This window comes from Delphinus delphis, chromosome 9 (assembly GCF_949987515.2).
Source record: "Delphinus delphis chromosome 9, mDelDel1.2, whole genome shotgun sequence".
NCBI classification, from domain to species: domain Eukaryota; kingdom Metazoa; phylum Chordata; class Mammalia; order Artiodactyla; family Delphinidae; genus Delphinus; species Delphinus delphis.
Window position 1 is genome coordinate 65,687,938 of NC_082691.1, and position 21,164 is coordinate 65,709,101.

At 36.3% G+C, this 21,164-nt stretch overlaps 1 protein-coding gene across 6 annotated transcripts in view; it reads right to left on the reverse strand.

Annotated features, from left to right (window-relative positions):
* Nucleotides 1-2,008: 2,008 nt before the first annotated feature.
* HERPUD2 (HERPUD family member 2) overlaps nt 2,009-21,164 on the reverse strand; it is a 42,129-nt gene continuing 22,973 nt past the window's right edge. For 2 of the 6 annotated variants that reach the window (XM_060020716.2, XM_060020715.1), the window contains exons 3-9: nt 21,087-21,164; nt 18,400-18,513; nt 15,758-15,912; nt 7,281-7,403; nt 4,170-4,493; nt 3,350-3,467; nt 2,013-2,892 (exon numbers count right to left, since the gene is read on the reverse strand). In XM_060020716.2, the coding sequence (XP_059876699.1) occupies nt 2,731-2,892; nt 3,350-3,467; nt 4,170-4,493; nt 7,281-7,403; nt 15,758-15,912; nt 18,400-18,513; nt 21,087-21,164 (1,074 nt within the window). In that variant the 3' untranslated portion in view covers nt 2,013-2,730. Of the gene's footprint in view, nt 2,893-3,349; nt 3,468-4,169; nt 4,494-7,280; nt 7,404-15,757; nt 15,913-18,399; nt 18,514-21,086 lie in introns of all 6 variants that reach the window. The other 4 variants (XM_060020713.1, XM_060020712.1, XM_060020714.1 and 1 more) reach the window with 4 other exon arrangements.

Here is a 21,164-nt window from a genome sequence, read left to right on the forward strand (position 1 = left end):
GTTCGAGCCCTGGTTCGGGAAGACCCCACATACCACAGAGCAACTAAGTCAGTGTACCACAACTACTGAGCCTGCACTCTAAGGCCCGCGAGCCACAACTACTGAAACCTGCGCACCTAGTGCCCATGCTCCACAACAAAAGAAGCCACCGCAATGAGAAGCCTGCACACCGCAACGAAGAGCAGCCCCTGGTCGCCACAACTAGAGAAAGCCTGCGCGCGGCAACAAAGACCCAATACAGCCAAAAATAAATAAATAAAAATAAATTTGTTTTAAAAAAAAGAAAATCTTAAAAGCTGAATCACACATGCATGATACCCTTCCAAACCTTTTCTGATTCAAAGGGTGTGTACATTTTCAATCCCTCATGCAGTACTGAACTAACTCCTGGGTACTCTTCTGGTATGGGGGACACACTAATGAGCATAAATTCACTCCCCAACCTTATAGCTCTCATGTTTTGTAGGACAAATAAGGAAATAAATGTAAACTACCAACGGTGCTAAGTGCAAAGGCCATTAGCTGAGAGCTGATGATTAGTAAGTAGTAACAAGGCAAAGAAGGACGGGACTGTGTTCCAAACAAAAAGAACTGTCATTTTAAATGTCCTGGGGCTGGAAGGAGAGTGCCGGAATTGGAAAGCCAGCCTGGCTAGAACAGAGGTATTAAGGAAAAACACAGATTGAGAGGTTGCAAGGACTCAACCTTTCAGGATGTCGTAAAGCCATTTTTAGGAGTCTGATTTTATTTTACAACCAACAGGATAACAGCAATTATGTGCACATTTTGAAAATCTGATACTTGCTGGAAAGGCTATGTAGTATTTTACATTCCTCTGTACCTTCACCAACACTGAATATTATTATCTTAGCAATTTGTTAGTTTTAACTTGTCCACATTACATTTTTTTTCACGTTTATTGCCCATGTTCGTACCTGTTATGGACTTAACGCTTGTGTCCCCCCGAAATTCATATGTTGAAATCCTAACCCCCCAATTAGGAGGTGAAGCTTTGGGAGATAATTAGGGCATGAGGGCAGACCCTTCGTGAACAGAGCTGGAGCCCTTGTAAAAAGAGACAGCAGAGAGCTTGCTTCGACTCTCTGCCATGAAGGACACATGAAGACAGCTATCTACAAGCCAGGAAGAAGGCCTTCACCAGATACTAAATCTGCCAGCACCTTGGTCTCGGATTTCTCAGCCTCCAGAACTGTGGAAAATAAATGCTTGTTGTTTAAGCCCCCAGCCTGCAGTAATTTAGCATAGCAGCCCAAGCTAAGAGATTGCCCTTGCCCATTTCCTACTGGGATTTTGTCTTTTTTTTAAGCTAAATTTAAGACTTGCTTATTACCTTTTTAATATTTTTTTCCTAACTGTTTGCCTTTTAATTATATGTCAAAACATTATATACATAAGCAACCTTTTCTTTTAGGGATTCTGCCATAAAGGTATTTTCTCCTCCCAATATTATATAAGTATTCATCTATATTTTTTATTAGTAATTTCATGGTTGAACTGCTCGTATTCAATCATGATGTTTTGACTGACATCTATAAACAGAAACCTAATTTTACTTTTCAAAGGGTTAACCAGTTACCCTTGAAATGTCACCTTTAACACTGGAAGTAAAAAACTTAGAGAATAATTCATGGAGTCTTCTTAATTTTATATTTTGTTCCATTATCTAATCATATATTACTGTACCAGTACCGTATATTACTTTAAAATACATATCATGTGAGATAAAAGTTCTTCCATAGTAAGCTCTCCTATCCTCATTTATTCAATTTTAAGCTACCCTATAAGAGACTTACTCCTTTCTTAAGAAATACTGAATTAACTTTCACAGGGATTTTTAAATAAACTAATAAGGTTTCAGACTACCTGAGAACTAGAAGATATCCATCTGGAATGGAAAGAGGTGAAAATGACCTTGAAGACTTTAGCAACCCAAAAAATTACTGAAATTTACATAGATTTTTGCATGTAATGGGTACATTATGGAAGAGTTTGAATAAATAGCCCATAAGACAGTTTACCATAATTGACCTTTTATTTTAAAAAATTACAGGGAGCAATTTCCAGAATCTTATTTTATAAAAGTACTGCCTATATCAAACATTTTATATCACTATTAATTCCATTGAAGAGCTGCCTTTTTTTTTTAAGGTACTAATTCCAATCGATGGGATATGCCCTTAAAATAGAAAGTTTCCATTTATTCAAATGTCAAAATTAAGATTATTGAGAAGTTTATTGCTTTATGGCTGGGCAAGATGCTACTAGCACATTTTAGGTAAATAATATTCTTTGTTAAAAACTATGAGGTCATTCTGTTTAAAACTTTCAGGATAATTCACAGAAAATAGATATATGTATTCAAATTATACATTGAAGGGCTGAGATATTAGCTAGACATTTATATGTGAAGCAGCTCTTTAAAGAAGACACACAAACAGGTCTGTCTTGGTATAATATACATAATTGAAATTAATAAAACCTGGAAGACCAATATTATGCTATGTTCTGTTAAGATCTTTAAAAAAAATCACACATTTAGTAGTCCATTTGTGCTTAAAATATTCATATGCATGAGAAGCTTAAAGAAAAAAAAACACCTCTATACATGATGATGAAAAGAAAGTAATAAATTGTTTTGAAATTGCACTGTTATTTAGAACACTTTCCTAAATTCAGACCCTCCTTTGCAACTGGCACAGTTTTTCAGGTCTAATTGGCAACCTGGGGAGGCCCCTCTGGTATTAGTGAAGTAAAGAAGGTGGTGATAAAAGACCAAGCTGATGCCATTAATCCAGGCCTTTGAATTGCACTGGCATCTTCACCTGCATCTTCTCCACTCTCATCTTCAAGCCCATCATCCATAAGACGCTCCTTTCAAACAAAAGAAGAAACATGTTCCTAAGTGATCTGAACAGCTACCATTAACTCATGACAGAAAAGGAGAGAGCTAAATTCTTCCCAAAGGAGGAATATGAGCATATAATAAGGAAGTGGAACTTCATGGTCATTAGAAATCTTCATTAAATCCAAAATTGATAAATTCCTCGTTCAAGTTCAAAGGGATAACTGCCAGTTTAATATAATAAATTCTCACTGTGTGCATAATTTTCTTTTTAGACTATTTTTGGGAAGAATGATATTAGTTCTTTCCACTTAATTCTAATATATGACTGACAGTATTATAAGTTCTCCTAGATGAAACCACACATTTACATGTTAACTTTCCTTCAATACTATGGAATACCCCAAGAGTCTTTTATTATGTTGATCTCATACAGTGCTGAAGAAACATCTATATTTAAAGTATATGAAAACCTCATTAGCATACCATTTCTTCAAGTTCTAGATTGTTTGCATTCTGCACATCATTGTTGACTTCGGCATTATTGTTGGGAGCCTGTTGCTGACCTCCTTCTTGCCTAAAAGGAAACCATCCAGCTTGGTGTCTGCTCAGTAAAATAAAGAGAAAAGAAAATAAGTCACAACTGTTTTTATTTGTAACACTATCAAACATTAGTGTCCTACAAGAGAAAAATGATTAGAACTATGATAAATGAAAAGACCAAATCTCCTACTTCAGGCCAAGAACTAACCCTCTCAAAGCAGTGACAGGAAAACAGGAATCAATTTAAGTCTAAAGTTTATCATGAGCTTAACTGACTCTATGCTAGATATTAAGACAAGTCAGGAGTCATAAAATCATTTTTTGGTATTTTTCAAAATGAAATTCAACTAGATATTTGTTTGCCTCTTGGGAAAAAGGGGGGGCAAGGGACAGTCTGCTTATGAAAAAAAATCTGACCTATACCTATAGGACTTACTATTGATAACTATAATTAATTAAAAAGCATATCCTCTGCAAGACTGCATCATACACACCTCAAGTTTTAAATAATTGATAGAGCATGTCTAACTGAACTAACAATTTTTATAAAAGACAGTAAAGGAAAAAATCTGCTTCTAGACAATTCTGATAAATGTTCTTACGTTACATAACCTGCTTTGCTTCTGATGCCAGATATCTGAAGGCCAACATTGATATTCCTTGACTCAGCATTCACAACAGACTACCACATGCCAGATTCCGTGCTGAACAGTTTTAGAAAGTAATTAAAAGAAACCACACAAAGTGAATGAACATCACTCACAAATAAACCAGTAGCATGGCTCCCATTACCATGATAAACCGACTAAAAGAAGAATAGAAGTACACAATGCTAAGGAGAATTGCAGCTCGTGAGAACGTGTACATCCAGTCTAGCCAGTCTCGATTGAAGTCTTCTTCGTTTAGCACTGGACCTCCCTGTGCATTCATTTGAACATTCTCATTCATGGGTCGATTTTCTTGGGCCACTAGGTTTGGAGCTGGTGGGGGTTCTTCTCCGGGAACGTGTGCCAGATTTAGAGGCTGTGAAGCAGCAGGCTGGGCTGGGTTGGCATTTGATGTGGCCTGAGCTGAAACTGCAGCTTGACTGAAATATTCACCAAAATAAATATTAAAAAAAAACCAAACATTTATATACTATATTTTTCAAAACTTCCTGGGAAGTCATATGTATTTGTCATAAACCTAATATAGAATATCACAACTCCCGCACCTCATTTCCTAGGTAAGCCTAACTCCCAGTGGAAAAGTGGAGCCAACATGGATGGCAGGAGTAGCTCAGGAAAGGATGTTCTCCCAGCCTGGTAGTCTAGGTTAGCAGGGGAGAGGTGGAAGAGATAAGAACAGCCATGTGATCACTACTGTTTCTCTCTTTCACTAAATTATAAGGTAATGACCAGATCTTTTTCCAAAACTTTTCACTAATGGCCTCTTTTGCTCTTCTACAGAGGATAAATGACCCCCACACCCACCACCTGTTCCTTAGACCCGTGTTTTGAAAGATTTGTCTAAAAAAGTACATTAATCAGGGCTTCCCTGGTGGCACAGTGGTTGAGAATCCGTCTGCCGATGCAGGGGACGTGGGTTCGTGCCCCGGTCCGGGAAGATCCCACATGCTGCGGAGCGGCTGGGCCCGTGAGCCATGGCCGCTGAGCCTGCGCATATGGAGCCTGTGCTCCGCAAGGGGAGAGGCCACAACAGTGAGAGGCCCGTGTACCACAAAAAAAAAAAAAAAAAAAGGACATTAATCATTACCCTGTGTGTCCACTCTAAGTGATAAATGATTTGTATTAGTATTTTAAAATATTAACGAGATCCAGGTAACAATCCCTCAACCTCAATCCTGACTTTTGGGAACTCCATCTGGAGAACACTGGTGTAGGTCCTTATCAAGTTATGAAGAACTGTGGTCCTAAAGATTGCTTATAATTTGATTGCTTAAAAGTCAGAATAAATTTTCCTTTAAAAGACTCCCGGTAAAATGATAATATATCTGAAATTTGCTTTAAATTATCTAGCAAAGGGGGGAAAGTTGTAGAACCAGACTGTCATGAATTGATAAATGTTGAAAAGCTGGGTGATGAGAACACGGATTCATTTCACTCTTCTATCTTTTTATATGTTGAAATTTTTCTACAATAAAGTTTTAAAATCAAGATAGCAATATAAAATAGAAGTTTTCTAGGGTACAAAAGCCTATATTTAAGCCAGTTATCTAATACATTGTATATGTAGAGGGGTCTTTCATTTCCAAAACACTTCCTATCTCATGGACATTCTGATTCATAGGTGAGTTATTTCATTAAATGTGAAAACTTGAGGCTCAGAAGTTAAATGATGTACATAAGGTTATATGATTCAGTAGCAAACTACGATAAGCCCCACTTATCTTACACAGTTCTTTTGAGGTTATAAACAAGACAAGGGGTGTAAAGCATCTAGTGGAGTACTAAGGACAAAGCAGTCACTCAAATGATAACCATTACTATGGCGACAGGTAAGGTATAAAGAGCCTTCCTGTAGCCAAGGGGTTATACAGGAGAGCATTAGGATATGAAGTTAATAAAGCAGGTAGCTTCCTGGGGTAAGGTCTAGAGGAAGGATAAGGATACAGACTTCACACTGTAGGCAAGAGAGCCATCAGATGTTTTAGGGGATGGAGAATGACAGACTCAATTATGTGTTACGCAAATTAACCTGGCAGTAGTACAATGAAATATAGTAAAGAGCCTAAAAGGAGAAAAAGTGATTGCAGTAAAGTGGGTCTAACATTAGAAAAGATCTTCACAAAATATTGAAAGTAAGATATAGGGAAGGACGGAAGCTAGAAACAACATACTAACTCATCTTGGTAAGTTGCTGGATTCAGGGATAACAGAAGCCAGAATCAAAGCTGACTAAGGCTAAGAGCTTGGAGGATGATTAAGAAGAGACAGTATCACTGACAAGGAAGTCAAGAAGGAAAATGCACTTAAGGGGATGGTGCAGTTAAATTTCAGACATGCTGCATTTAAGGGAAAGGCAAATTTCTCTATGGAAATCTCCAACAATTAAGTGGAGACACAAGAGGAGGCACAGAAGATGAAGAACGGGAGTCATCACAGAGAGCTAACAACTAAGGCCATGGAAAAAGGAAATCCAAGATGACTGGCCCAGGACTGAATCCTATCTTCCCTACCAGACTATCACAAGGCACATGGTAGGTATACAAATACCTAACTGAACAAGAAATGTTACCATTTAGAAAAAGGGAAAAAACAAAGGACACAAAATAAGTGATCAGAAAGAGAAAAAGAATGAAGAGGATGACAGAATCACAGAAACAAGGACAGGAAAACATTAAAGAGAAGCTAGAAATGTTAAATGAACACACAGGAAGTCCAGAAGAAAGAAAACCGAGAAACTGTATTTGGTACTAAGATTGTTCCATGCTGATCAGAAGCAAGACTTACTAAAATACCAACAGTCCAGAGAGCATATTAGCCACAGCTGAGCCCTACATCAATATGAGCCTCCCTGGCATATGGTTCTTTCTATTCCCTTTTTTATTCGACATCCTACCTTCACGTAGATTTGCTGCCTTCCAGTGAAACTTTCCTAAGTTTTCTCCTCTTAAATAGATAAAATGTTCTATTAAAGAAAGCACCTGAATACTGCTAAATATAATTAGGGGAGAGAGAGAGAAGCAAAGAATAGGTTTAGTTGATGTGAACAGGATGTGAACCCTTTTTCCTTTAGCCAAATACTTTAAAATAATTTTTAAAAACCAATGAAACACATCAGTAAATGAAATCCCAAATCAACTTACTTAGAATCAGAAAGAAAATAAAGCAAACACCACAATGAGTAAAAAAATAAACTCAAATTAACTTACTATTGCATATAATACTGATGCGCATACATCTGTTGCCACCATAGCATCTGCAGTGGGCTGAAAGCGGGATACACAGGGAATCCAGCCGGAACAGCCTGCCCAGGAAGCTGGTTGTCTACATTTCTAAAATCGAGTAATAAAGAAATGTCTTTTAATGCTCCAGAAGAAGTTGAAAGCATTTCTCTACATTTTTATTTCTGAACTACAAGTAATCCATTGACAAACGTATTAAATCTTAATGAAAAATACTTATTTTCAGCATTCCTCAAGTAAGACATTATAGCTTATGTAAGATGACCCTGACCCCAAGTATACAGAACAAGTAACATCACAGCCCAATTTTAATGGAAAAATAAAGCAAATGTGCGGCCAGATTAAACATTTGCTATCTTCTCATTTCAGCACAGAAGTCAAAAAATACTTTCATTACATTTTTAGTACATTCTTCTTGAGAACCAAAACCCTAAATTTGGGGGAATTAGCAAAAGGATATTTTACATTAGTAATAAAATATTATTTAAAACATACCACCTATCAACTGTAAAATAAAAAATGAACATTAATTCAGTAAAATTTGTGGGTGGTCACATTTAACTTTTCTTTTCTTTTCTTTTTTTTTTGGTGGTACGTGGGCCTCTCACTGTTGTGGCCTCTCCCGTTGCGGAGCACAGGCTCCAGACGCACAGGCTCAGCGGCCATGGCTCACGGTCCCAGCCGCTCCACGGCATGTGGGATCATCCTGGACCGGGGCACGAACCCGTGTCCCCTGCATCGGCAGACGGACCCTCAACCACTGTGCCACCAGGGAAGCCCACATTTAACTTTTCTATGCCTCAGTTTTCTCATCTCTAAAATGGGGCTAATAATAGAATCTTCCTCACAGGGTTGCTAGTCCGTACTCAGTAAATGTTAGCTGTTTTTATTTTTACTCTCCCCTACCACTAACTATGAATATGACTTCAAAGTGTGTAATGTGAGGTTTGCAGAAATTCGCATACCTCAAGACAACTACAGGGATAAACATATAAGTAAATGCAGAATTTGTGAAGTTTGTAACTCTCCTTTTCTTCCTATTACTTGAATTTTATCTTAGCTAATATTAGTTTGATCTATCCAGAGTGAGACAAGAATAATTAACAAATTCATGAACTTTAATTTTATATTCTAAAGAATGTTAACATACAATTAGTAAAAATTGATTATAGAAACCTAATTTAGAAGAGCTTGGGAGGCTAAGACTTATCAACAAACTGTACTAAAGGCAACTTGGTGCTAGATTAAGGCATCAACTCTCCTGCATGTAACCTGAAATTTCCTCATCCTTGGAGGAATAATAGGAGCCATACAGTGGCTCCCATCCTCAGAAGATCCTCCTGCCTCCTGAATGCAGCCCTCCCCACTACTTCCCAAGCCTTCCCACATACTGAATGAAGAAGGAAAAGCAGAGAATCCTCCATGAGAGTTCCTCCCAGCTCTTGATAAACAAGTCCTGTATAAGAAGAGGAAAAGAACCTTACCCCACCTATACATTTAAAAAGATATCAGTTAGTGATCAAATCTGGAGAGAAAGCCATACCACTGGAGCAGAGACGTATTATAAAACATTTATATAAATGTTTTGGCATTTGTATAAATGCTGTTAGCATTTCCCCCAGTGAACTGATGCCTCTGAGCAAAATGAAAACTATCTAAATCAAGTATTAGCCATAATATTAGTCTGCATCTAGGTATATATTTAAATTTTCTTAGTATTTCCAACTAAGAAAAAACTCATCCCCCTAAAAGTAGAACTCAACCGATCTCTACCACTAAGAGGAAATATAACCTCACACAAGTCCATTACTTCAACTGTTAAATGTGAAGGCTGGACTTTGTCACTGTTTTTAAAGGTCAAGGGAAGAAAAGGCCTCTAACAATCACTTAGAAAAAATTACTATAGCTTCCCACCTCACCTTCCTGCAGCCAAAAACATAAATGTGATTACTGAAACTATGTTGTCAAGAAAATAAATTAATAAATTCCCCTAGATGATTCCCATATGCTTCTTCCCTTTCTCACCAATAAGTTAAAAACTAGTGGACTGTATAATTGCTAAGGTACATTCCAGGCCCAGGTTGGTATACTACAATTTTCCATTGTGTTAATTATCCTTCAGACAAGATGTTATATATTTGGTACTCTACAGAAAACAAGAAAAAAGAGTTTATTTGATATGAAATGATAAAGTTACTGTTAAAGCACATAATAATAGAGTAATGAAACATATTACATAAGAATTTAATATATTCTAGAGGATGCATCATTAAATAACACAATAGAGAATTATTATTTGGAGCTGGGAAAAGTGATGACCAAATTGGTGGTTGGGGGAAGGGAGTTTAAAGGTTCACCTCATTCCATATTCAAATGAGTTTCAAGTAGACTAAAATAAAGTATTGAGTTAAACCACAGAAAATCTAGATGCAATTAGAATTGACTATTTACCAAAACTATGGAAGGAGGAAGACTTTCCTAACTTATAAACAATAGAAGAAAGCACAAAAAAGATAACGTATTTGACAACATAAAATTTAAAGATACTGAGCTTAGAAAAAAATGTTTACAATAAATATTAGTTAATATCTTTTCTATATAAAGAACCCATAGAAATTGAAATAATCATTAGGACACCAAATAAATGCAAATAAAATAAAGATAGGGATTTTTTATCTGCCAATATCCAGTGTTGGCAAGGGGTATAAGTGAAACCCAACTCTTTCATCGCCAGGAGGATAAATTGGAATAAGGCTTTAAAAAACAATTTCATAAAATTAAATACCTTTAAAAATGTTCACTTATACTCAACTGCCCAAGTAATTCCGCTCCTGAGAATTGCTTAAAGAAATATGAAATATGGAAAAAATTTTCACATGTCTGCCCTTTTAAGCCTTTGTACGTACTCATCCCTCTTAGGAACCACACACTCAGCCTACTCCCACTCCCGGCCTCCTTTCCCCTAATAACAGAGAGAAACTGAAAACAAGGACAGTAGCTCATGATTGAAAAGAGAGAACCTTATCATAGCACTTATCAGCATGCTTACGTCACCTGTTTTTAATTCCAGTCCTATGAAGGCATTTATTCTCTGATCTATCTACTTTGACCTACTTCTACTTCTAGGAGTCTATCCTAAATATAAATGGCAAAAATCTGAAATGATATATGCACAAAGCTATTCATTACAACACTATTTGTAAAAGTAAAGATGGAAAATAACTCAAATATTCATCAATAGGAGAGTGGATTTCACAATTTATGCAGTCAGTGAATTGGTGTGCAGATGTAAAAAGGAATGAAAATCTCCATATCCTCCCACAGAATGACCTCCTGTATATTCTGTTATGTGATATTTTGTTAAAAAGCAAGGTGCAGAATATGTATAATATGCTATCTTTAATGTTAGAATGAAAAGGATATATTTATATGTGTGTATACACATTGTGTGTACGTGTGTGTATACACACTTTCTTAAATTTTCTCTATGAAACAGTGGAAGGATAAACCAAAACCAAAAAGTCATAAAAGTAGTTACGTATTATGGGGAGAGAGAGAACAGGAAAAGGGAATAAAATGAAAGCAGGGCTCTTAATGTATCTTGTTTTATAGATTTGAGACTGGAACCATAGAAATGTTTTATGCCATTAAGAAAAAAGCTAAAGAAAAAATAACAAGACATAAAAAAAATTCAAAGATACGGAAACAAATGAACTCGTGTATCAAGTCTGCAGCATATCACACAGAGAAGATTTATTCTACTGACTTCAAAACATAGTATTTTAACTGTAATAGGATAAATTCTAAAGACAAAAAAGAACCATACTTGGGGGAAGGGAAACACTCAACTCCAATCCCCTCCGCCCATCCTGTCCACCTAAGGGGAAGGAATACTGAGAAGCACCAAGTAGGTTAGGCTCTGATAAACCCTAGCATGTGATGTTCTGGTAAAATTGTTTCTCCTGAGGGCAGACCTTGTTAAGAAGAACAGAAAGGTCTGGCGTTATTTCAAAATCATTTTCTTTTCTCCTCTGCTTGCTAGAAACACGAAGGAATTCCTCTCTGGTATTTACTGTGAGGACCTGGTCAAGCTCCTAGAAGCATCTCAAGTCTTACATTCAAGTCAAATTCATTTTGAGGTAACTTTTTTTTTTTTGGCCATGCCCCACAGCTTGCAGGATCTTAGTTCCCCAACCAGGGATTGAACCTGTGCTCTTGGCAGTGGAAGCACGGAGTCCTAACCACTGGACTGCCAAGGAATTCCCATTTTGTGTTAATTTTTAAGTATGGTATAAAATAGTAGTCTAGATTCATTCTTTTGCATGTGGCTGTTCAGTTTTCCCAACACCATTTATTGAAGAGACTGTCTTTTCCTCATTATATATTATTGCCTCCTTTGTCATAAATTAATTGATTATATATGTATGGGTTTATTTCTGGGTTCTCTATTCTGTTCCATTGATCTATGTGTCTGTTTTTATGCCAATACCATATTGTTTTAATTACTGTTACTTTATAGTATAGTTTGAAATCAGGGAGTGTGATGCCTTTAGCTTTGCTCTTCTTTCTCAAGATTGCTTTGGCTATTTGAGGTCTTTTGTGGTTCCACACAAACTTTAGGATTGTTTGTTTTATTTCTGTGAAAAATATCATTTGGAATAATGATAGGGATTGACTGAATCTACAGATTGCTTTGAGTAGTATGGACATTTTAACAACACTAATTCTTCTAATCCATGAGCATGGAATATCTTTCCATTTATTTGTGTCTTCAATTTCTTTCATCATTGTCTTATACTTTTCAGTGCATGGCTCTTTCACCTCCTTGGCTAAACTTATTGCTAATACAGACTTTGAATGTTGTAGATTTATATTTGATCTGGAACTATGTCCAGGCTACACTATGATTTTTTAAATGGTTTATAAAATAAAATAGTATATGATATTTCTATTTAAAAAGCATACTTAGAAAATTATTTGGAAGGAAACTACAAAAATGTTAGCAACAGTTATTTCTGGGTGGTGGGTTATAAGCGATTTTTACTATTAAAAATCGGATAACACAGAAGGGTACAATGAGTAGGTTTTCAGTTTTAGTAATTATAAAACAAGGTTGTTACTATTTCGGGGGGAAAATTGAGTGTACATAACAGTGGGTATTCTATAAACCAGTCAGCAGTTTTTGGAGTTAAATAAATATGACAGCACAGCACACTGAGTCCAAAATAGTCAGTCAAGATTTATAAATGTGACATTATAAATGGATAGCCAATGTGGTGATATACATGTACTGTTTGGTCTTCTCATGTTTCCTCAGGATCTTGATGGGCAAATTATCACCTGCATTAGAGCTTCTTAAAAAGTGAGGTTCCCAGAATGCTGTTAAGTTGGCAGATTCCTAAGCACTACCCTAAACCTAGTGATTCAAAAACTCAGGGAGTAGGGATCACAATTTAGCAATTTTAACAAGTTCACTAAAGATTGAGACCTACATGGTGGAAAACACATGTGACTAGTTAAACATAAGCTGTACTGAAGTCTAAAAAAGGTGTGCAGAGATTATATTTTGTTGGTGAATTCTTCAAGGTCACTAAATTACTGCTCTTGTACATTTAAGGCTAAGGCTATGTTCAATAAAATTTACTTAAGGACAGATGTAAAGTCTTCATTAGTAAAAAATTACAACTATAAGATGAAATTAAATCACGTTCATTGTTGAACTGAATAACCTATTTACTGAACTTTCACTTAAATTGTTTTGTAAATCACAAAGTGCTCTTTCCAAATATAGATTCATTTTCCAGCACCTAGCACTGGCATTCATTCAAATGTTCAGTGTATCAGACTCACAGATGACTATAAATCTGTTTGCTGAATGAATGTACAACATTCATTTATAAATATGAATGAATTTATAAATAACTGCTAACACATCAGTAAACACTTTACATACATGAACTCTTAATCCACACAGAAATCCTGTATGATAAGTACCGTTATCTCCAGATCATGAGCAAACTGAAACAAAGTAGAGAAGAGACTTGCCCAAGTTAGTCAGTGGTTAGGGCCAGGATTCAAACCAAGGCAGGCTGGCTCCTGAATCTGTACATCCGCTAAGCTATACTGCCCTCCTGATTTAAAACATTATTCATCTAGTAATAGATTCCCTAAGTGAAGCTCAAATCTTTAAGGATTTTATTGCTTATCATCTTAATACTCATTTTTAGCAAAATAAACACTATTTCAGATTTTTCTAATCTGTTTTATATACTTCTAAGAGCTAAGTGCCTTTGTCTCCAAAGTTTGTTGATTTTCTCAACAGCCTAAAGAAATTATTAATCTTTTCCCAAGATAACCATGGTCTTATTCTGAAGATATGCAACTTTACATACTTTATTTTGTTTATTACAAAATATATTCACTGTAAGTATGAGAAAGAGTTAAAAATCTTATTGTGCAGAGAGTTAAAAATCTTATTGTGCAGAGATAACTATTATTAACATGTCATTACATATTCTTCCAGGTTTATTATATCCATAATTTTCTCACTTTCTATCACTACCACCGTATTTGGTAAAATATTAGTAAAATCACTCTGTATAAATTAAGAGGAACTGAACTGTCTTACTCTGCAAAAAAGACAGGAAAGGAATCACTGTCATAAGACAGAAAGTATTTTAAGCCATTATTCTATAATGTAAACCGTGACAACACTGTTTTTTATAAATAACTAAATTTTGCTTTGTAATAATCATTTTCTGAAAACAAAAATATTGATAGTTTCATAGGATGCTTCATAAAAGTCTACAATCAGCCTAATCTAAACACTTATTTTTAGAAGAAAAACTCAAGAATATGAGACAGATGAGTCTTTTAAATATTTTGCTATATACTCCGCTTTGTTTTTCTGCATTAAGAATTGAATTAAGTTTAAAGTTCTAAGTAGAAAGTACCTGTATGTTATTACATCCTGTTTGGCATAACAATCAGTGGCTACTCCTTGGTTATATCACTTACTACCATTCTGAGGAGTCCTAGCCATTTCCTTATTTCCAGCCTCACCATCATGGATCTGGAGCACTGTCACACACTGCAGTCCCACAGCATGATATGCAACACAAAACAACTATCGTTACCTATTATTCATGTTTCCTTTACTTCAAAAGTACTCTGGTTTCAGACATAACCCAGGTCTAAACTGTATTCTCCAAGATCCTCCTTTCTGAGCTGTCTGAAAGATATGCTGTGGCTGTCGACTGCATTCCCCCCTAGAACTGCCTAACCCAAGAGGCCTGCTGTAATTGCTAAATATAAGGTAGCCATAGCAAGCTTCTTGAGTAAACTCCTCCAAGAAAGACTCTGGATAACATGCAATGGTTAGCATATCTTCATAATACATCACAGTTTTATTCTACCTCAGTTGTTACCTCACTGATCATAAACACCAGTGGAAGTTTTTAAAAGCATATTACTGGGCCCTATACTCTTCCAAGAACACTCTTATTCACCCATCTGCTCCCCAGAAGACTAATTTGCATAGACCTATAGTGAGACTGAGTAAAAACAAAAATTTTAGTTACCTAGATCCTTGTTATTCAAAGTATGTTCTAAGCATCAGAAGCATCAGCATCACAGGGGAGCTTGCTGGAAATACAGAATCTCAGGCCCCATAAGACCTACTGAATCAGAACCAGCATCTTAATAAGATCCCCAGGTGATTAGCACTAACATTAAAGACTGAAAAGTACTGCCCTAGACAATTCTAATGTACAACCAGCTTTCAAAAGCACTGCTCCTGGGCTTCCCTGGTGGTGCAGTGGTTAAGAATCTGCCTGCCAACGCAGGGGACATGGGTTTGAGCCCGAGTCCGGGAAGATCCCACATGCCGCAGAACAACTAAGCCCGTGCGCTACATCTACTAAGCCTGCACTCTAGAGCCTGCGGGCCACAACTACTGAGCCCTCACGCCTAGAGTCCGTGCTCCACAAAAAGAGAAGCCACCGCAATGAGAAGCCCGTGCACTGCAATGAAGAGTAGCACCCGCTAGCCTAAACTAGAGAAAAGCCCACGTGCAGCAACAAAGACCCAGCACAGCCAAAAATAAAATAAATAAATTAAAAAACAAAACACCATTCACTTAAAAAAAAAAAAAGCACTGCTCCTGGGAATTCCCTGGCGGTCCAGTGGTTAGGACTCCATGCTCTCACTGCAGAGGGCCCGGGGTTTAGTTCCTGATCAGTGAACTAAAATCCCACAAACCGTGTGAGACAGCCAAAAAAAAAAAAAAAAAAACAAAGCACTGCTCCACCTAACCCTCTAATTCTCAAAACATATAATTAGGTATATGAGTAAATTTCAAACGTACTTTGATTACTGAAGGGGGCTACCATGAAAGTCTGGAGTCACAGATTTTTAAGAGGCCCACAGCTATCAGTTTCACTCACCCTTGCATTACATATGGGAACTGATGACTCTGTGCTGGGTCGGTTTGTGCTTGTGGAAGGGTTCGTTGCCTCAATCCTTCTGAGGACGAACTGGTAGCTAAAGACAAGGTTTCTTGACTGGATGATGGAGTTGATGATCCTGACAGATCTGAACTCTACAAACAAAAATGTAATTATTTTTTCAAGGAGATTTAATTCATTACAATCACAATATTATAGACACATTGCTAAAAATGTACTTATGAAATCCCTCTGCAAAGAGTGAATTTTAGAAATTTACTGATTTGACTCCTATGCCCAGCTTAATAGGTAGATATTTTAATTCTTATGAGACTGAAGAGTTTAGAAAATCAAAATCATTTAATTACACATTAGTCCATTTCTCAACTATAAAGGGCTGAGTAGTAATTATATACAAAAAAATAGCACACAAAATTTGTGAAAATTAAATTCATACAAAGCTCTTTTCATGATGCTTAACACATAGGAAGTGTTTGATAAATGGTACTCATAACTGTGTCACTTAAACAGTTACTATGAACTACTACTGTATAACAGCTACTGTATAACATGCTATTAGTAGTATACTCGTTTAAAATATTGAGGAACATGCTAGAATTTTGTGTTATCTCTGACATTAACAAGGAACATAACCTTAAAATTCACTTAACCCCTGAGTCTCAGCTTTCCTATAAAAAATGAGATTGAACTAGATTTTCAAGATTTCTTTCAGTTGTAAAATTCTATTAGTTTATAGATACCACCAACAAATATTGTTTTTTTACAACATGAACAAAATACCAAACAGGATTTTAAAATTCTCATGCTTCAGTGATGTCAGTAACTCACAGATTCAATAACCTCAAACAATATAATCTCTTGAAGACCACCTCAATTTGCTACTGCTTGAAAATAGTTTGTCAAGTGTTTTATGTAAATTTAAAACACAATTACATTTTATATAAATTCCCCACTTTAAAAAGCTGGGTACAAAATAATTTCAACATCCTTCCAAGTTCACTAAAATTGCATTTACCTGTACTGCCTTCCTATTTACAGCATGTCTTTTTGCCTCTCTACCTTCCTTAGTCCTGCCATGTGAAATGGCCCAAGGACACACTGGTCTTTTGCAAAACTAACAAAAGCTTTAAGATGTTATTCCACACCACACAGACACCAGAAACCTTACTAGGGAGCCTGATTGTCAGGCACATGACCTGGAAAGTGTTCTTTTTTGGCATGATTTCTTGTTAAAGGGACCATCAAAATATGGTGTTCATTAAAAAATTAATAGAAGAAAGGCCTAGCCATTTGGCAGCACAGCCTAATTTCTCTAGAACTAATTACTTCTGGCCTTATTGGATAACTCTTTCATGAACAGATTTTTAAGACATTTTCAAGTCCCACTGAAATTTATCTGCCATAAAAAATTAAGAGGAATTCAACTTAATTCTCCTTTGATACTTTTTAGATTTTTATAACACACCTTAAAAAAACTGAATATATATACTAATGACATGAAATCATGAACGAGGAACCACTAGAAAAGTGAGAAGGTTCTTTGTCAACAAAAAGAGGAGCAACACAACTGTGTCCAAAGACTATACACAGAACTCTATGCCAATGCCAGGGTTTTGTCCCTTCTTATGCAAGGTAGGAAACATAGAAAGACCCTTAGGTTTATTGACAAAACATATCTCAATTTAATGTAAGCTAAACTCCCATGGCTGGTACTAGAAAATACTATTAAGGCTATGCTAATTAAATACAGCAACTAGAAGATGTAGTTTCTTAAAGAAGCAGTTAACTGGCAGTATCTATATCACCCATGCCATTCATCCCCTCCTTAAAGTTTTGGCTAGATTCTTGGCAAGAAGGAAAGTACACTTAGCAGTACAAAAGTTCCCTGCCCAGGAAGTTTTAAGCAAGCTTCCACTCATCCAGTCCTTTTCTTTCACCTCCAAAAGTGTCACATAAAGCTTTTACGGGAAACCAAAAATAATTTAATATAAAAGATTTGAGATGGTGTCTCTAAAACTTGTAGACAATATCTAAGTTGAAAAGTTCAACTAGTTTTTAAATTTTCCAAAACAGTTTTAAGCAGATGGAAAAATAAGAAGGGAGAAATGAATACTCAAGTCTGAAAGAACTGAGTAGGTTAAGTAATTATTCCTCCCACAGTTGGAATATAGGCTCAAATGCAATCATTTTAAAAAACAAAGTTCTTGACTAAGCAATCTACCAAGAAGATTTAGCAAACGTGAAGTTTAAATAATTTAATCTACCTTGATTAAATATACTATATCAAATACTTTAAATATTTCTGAAATACTCGCCCTAGAGTTTATATTATATAACCATATCATAATTCTGTTTTTTGAGTATTTCAGTAATTAAACCCCTGAAGATTGGATCTATTACTGACCTGCCATATAGCACATTATAACTCATGGGGAACAGGCTTCAGGGGATAACAGTGTGTATTGGATCTCTAAAATTGAAGTTTAAATGCTTAACTTGAGCTGTTCAAAACACAGTCTTACAACCCACAAGAGCGAATTGTTCTGTTTTCCACTTAGTTTTTAAAGGCAAAAAAGGATAATCAGAAAACTTCAACATTTACTCTGCCCAAAATAACTCACAGAATTGCTGCTGGATGTCAATGCTTCATGACTTTGTCTACTGGTGCTGGATTTTGGAGAACTGGGAGGAGTCCGAGAAGTACATACTAGATGAACCATATGATACTCATCTTGCTAAAATTAAAGAAGATTACATTTAAAGAGTAGTACTGGAAAATACACAGCTCAAAAATGTCAGTAGCTAAGCAGAAATACTTAATTCAGAACTTAAGTTCCTTCCTACCACAGCCATTTTATTAGTAATAAATTGCTGTCATTAGGACCCTTGTGAATTCAATATTTTGTCCATGCTTAGAAAATGGTCTCAATACTCAGGAATTGCTATATGAAAAAAATGATTATTTTGTATACCAAGCCGTTTTGAAGCAAACACTGCTGTAAAGTTGTGTCAGCACTATCTATTATTTCAGTATAAAAACATCTAGCATGTTAATATCAGAACTGTGATAGTCACACTGAAGTTTAGGCCTACAAACTTTGAGTAGTGAAATGTTTTCATTATTTGAGACCTTACAGCGATAAAGAAACTCAAGTAACTTCACTATAATCTCATTTGTCTTAGTTTTAGCAATAGTGTTTTATTTTTTTAAGTCAAAAACTGTTTTTATCTATAACACTTATGCACAGACATAAAGCATATATTTGAACTATATTCTGTAAATATTCCAAATGTGTTGCCATAAATCTACAACTACGACTGAAGGAAAATGTTCTAAAAATGATTAGAATTGGCATTTTAGCTTAGCGATTTCATGAGTATATTTATAGTTAGGCATAAAGCAAGTAAATAAGATGGAGAAAGGAAAGAGAATAAAGGGGGGCAGAGAAGAACAAAGGATGGCTCAGCAATTTTAAAAAAGAAAGAAAAGGGACTTCCCTGGCAGTCCAGTGGTTAAGACTCCACCTTCCAATGCAGGGGGCGTGCATTCAATCCCTGGTTGGGGAACTAAGATCCCACATGCAGCATGGTGCAGCCAAAATTAAAAAAAAAAGAAAAAAAGCATGTGGGATCTTAGTTCCCAGACCAGGGATCGAACCTGTGCCCCCTGCAGTGGAAGTGCAGAGTCTTAACCACTGGACCACCAGGGAAGTCCTGAGGCATTCTTCTTTTAAGTCTTCTGGTTGAAAATGATTTCTGGCAGCAAAAGCCTTTTTAAATGTATGCATATGCAGCCTCTAGCTATACTTGGGTAAAATAATAAATATATATTTCAAAGAGCATATAGCAAAAAGGTTTTTAAGGATAAAGACGGGGAAAGAATGAAGAGGTGAAGCACAGAGGATTTGGGGGGTAGTGAAATATTCTGTACAATACTATAATGGTGGATACATGTCATTTTACATTTGTTAAAATCTACAGAATGTACACCACCAAGAGTGAACCCTAATGGAAACTATGGGTTTGGGGTGATAATGATGTCAATGTAGGCATCAACTGTAACTACTATACCACTCTGACGTGGATGTTGTTAGTGGGGGTAGCTGTGTATGTGTGGAGGCAGGAGGTATATGGGAAATCTCTATACCCTCTGCTCAATTTTGCTGTGAACCTAAAACTACTCTAAAAATCAAAGTCTAGGGGCTTCCCTGGTGGTGCAGTGGTTGAGAGTCTGTCTGCCGATGCAGGAGACACGGGCTCATGCCCCAGTCCGGGAGGATCCCACATGCCGCGGAGCGGCTAGGCCCATAAGCCATGGCCGCTGAGCCTGTGCATCCGGAGCCTGTGCTCCGCAACAGGAGAGGCCGCAACAGTGAGAGGCCCGCGAACCGCAAAAAAAAAAAAAAAGTCTATTAAGAAAAGAAATGGGGGGGGTGAATCTGCTGCAAATTCTACTATTTTTGAGAGGGAAAGAGAGCGAGGGAGACAGAGAGGTTATTAAACCACTTTGGCAACCTGAAACTACGTGATTAAAATGAAAATGACAGCAAGAAGTCACAGTGGCAAAACTAAAATGTCAACTATCTAACAGAAGGAACATACCAGTGTAAGATTTTTTAAAGTTTCCCACAGGTGATCAATAAACATACAGGAGAGGATAGAGAGATTAGGGATATCCAGAAAACACTGAGTTAGGTCAAAGATCTAAAGCAAAACATTAACAGCTATATATTCAATTCTGCTACACTCACAAGCAAAAAGAATCTCAAACATTTGAAAAGTTCTAAAAGTATAAATTCCACAAATAAACAGGAGCTAAAAAGCTGCCATTAAAATAACTAGCATTCAATCTGTCAAAAAAACTATATTCAAATATATTTAACTCTGAGTACCAGCATTCAAAGTTTGCTAACTGATGGACCAATTGGGCTTCATTCTATTTTCTGTCCTGAAATTAAACTCCTAACCGAAGTTAACTTGTATTAAAACGTAGTTTTGTCAAAAGGGTATTTAAGAGAGGAGACTATTATCAATGAAAATCCTTCACCACTACTTGAGCACTCTACTCCTGCACAGTTTACTGATAACTCAGTACTGCTTTCTTACACAAGATAACAAATCCCTGAACACAAATATATAATCCTATTTTAGATTTAGCTATCAGATGGATATACAAAACTGTTACCTAAACCCAAGAGTTGATCTTAAGTAACTAAAAACTAAACTGGTTGGATATCAATAAAACTTCAGAACATATCTCCTCTAGCACTCTGAGTATCTGGTATCAAATAGTGGCAGAAAAGCTTACTTTTCTGAGAATGTCTTTCAGCTGCAGGTGATCGGGAAGCAGTCTGCCAGAATACACCAACCTCTGATCCTTTGTCAA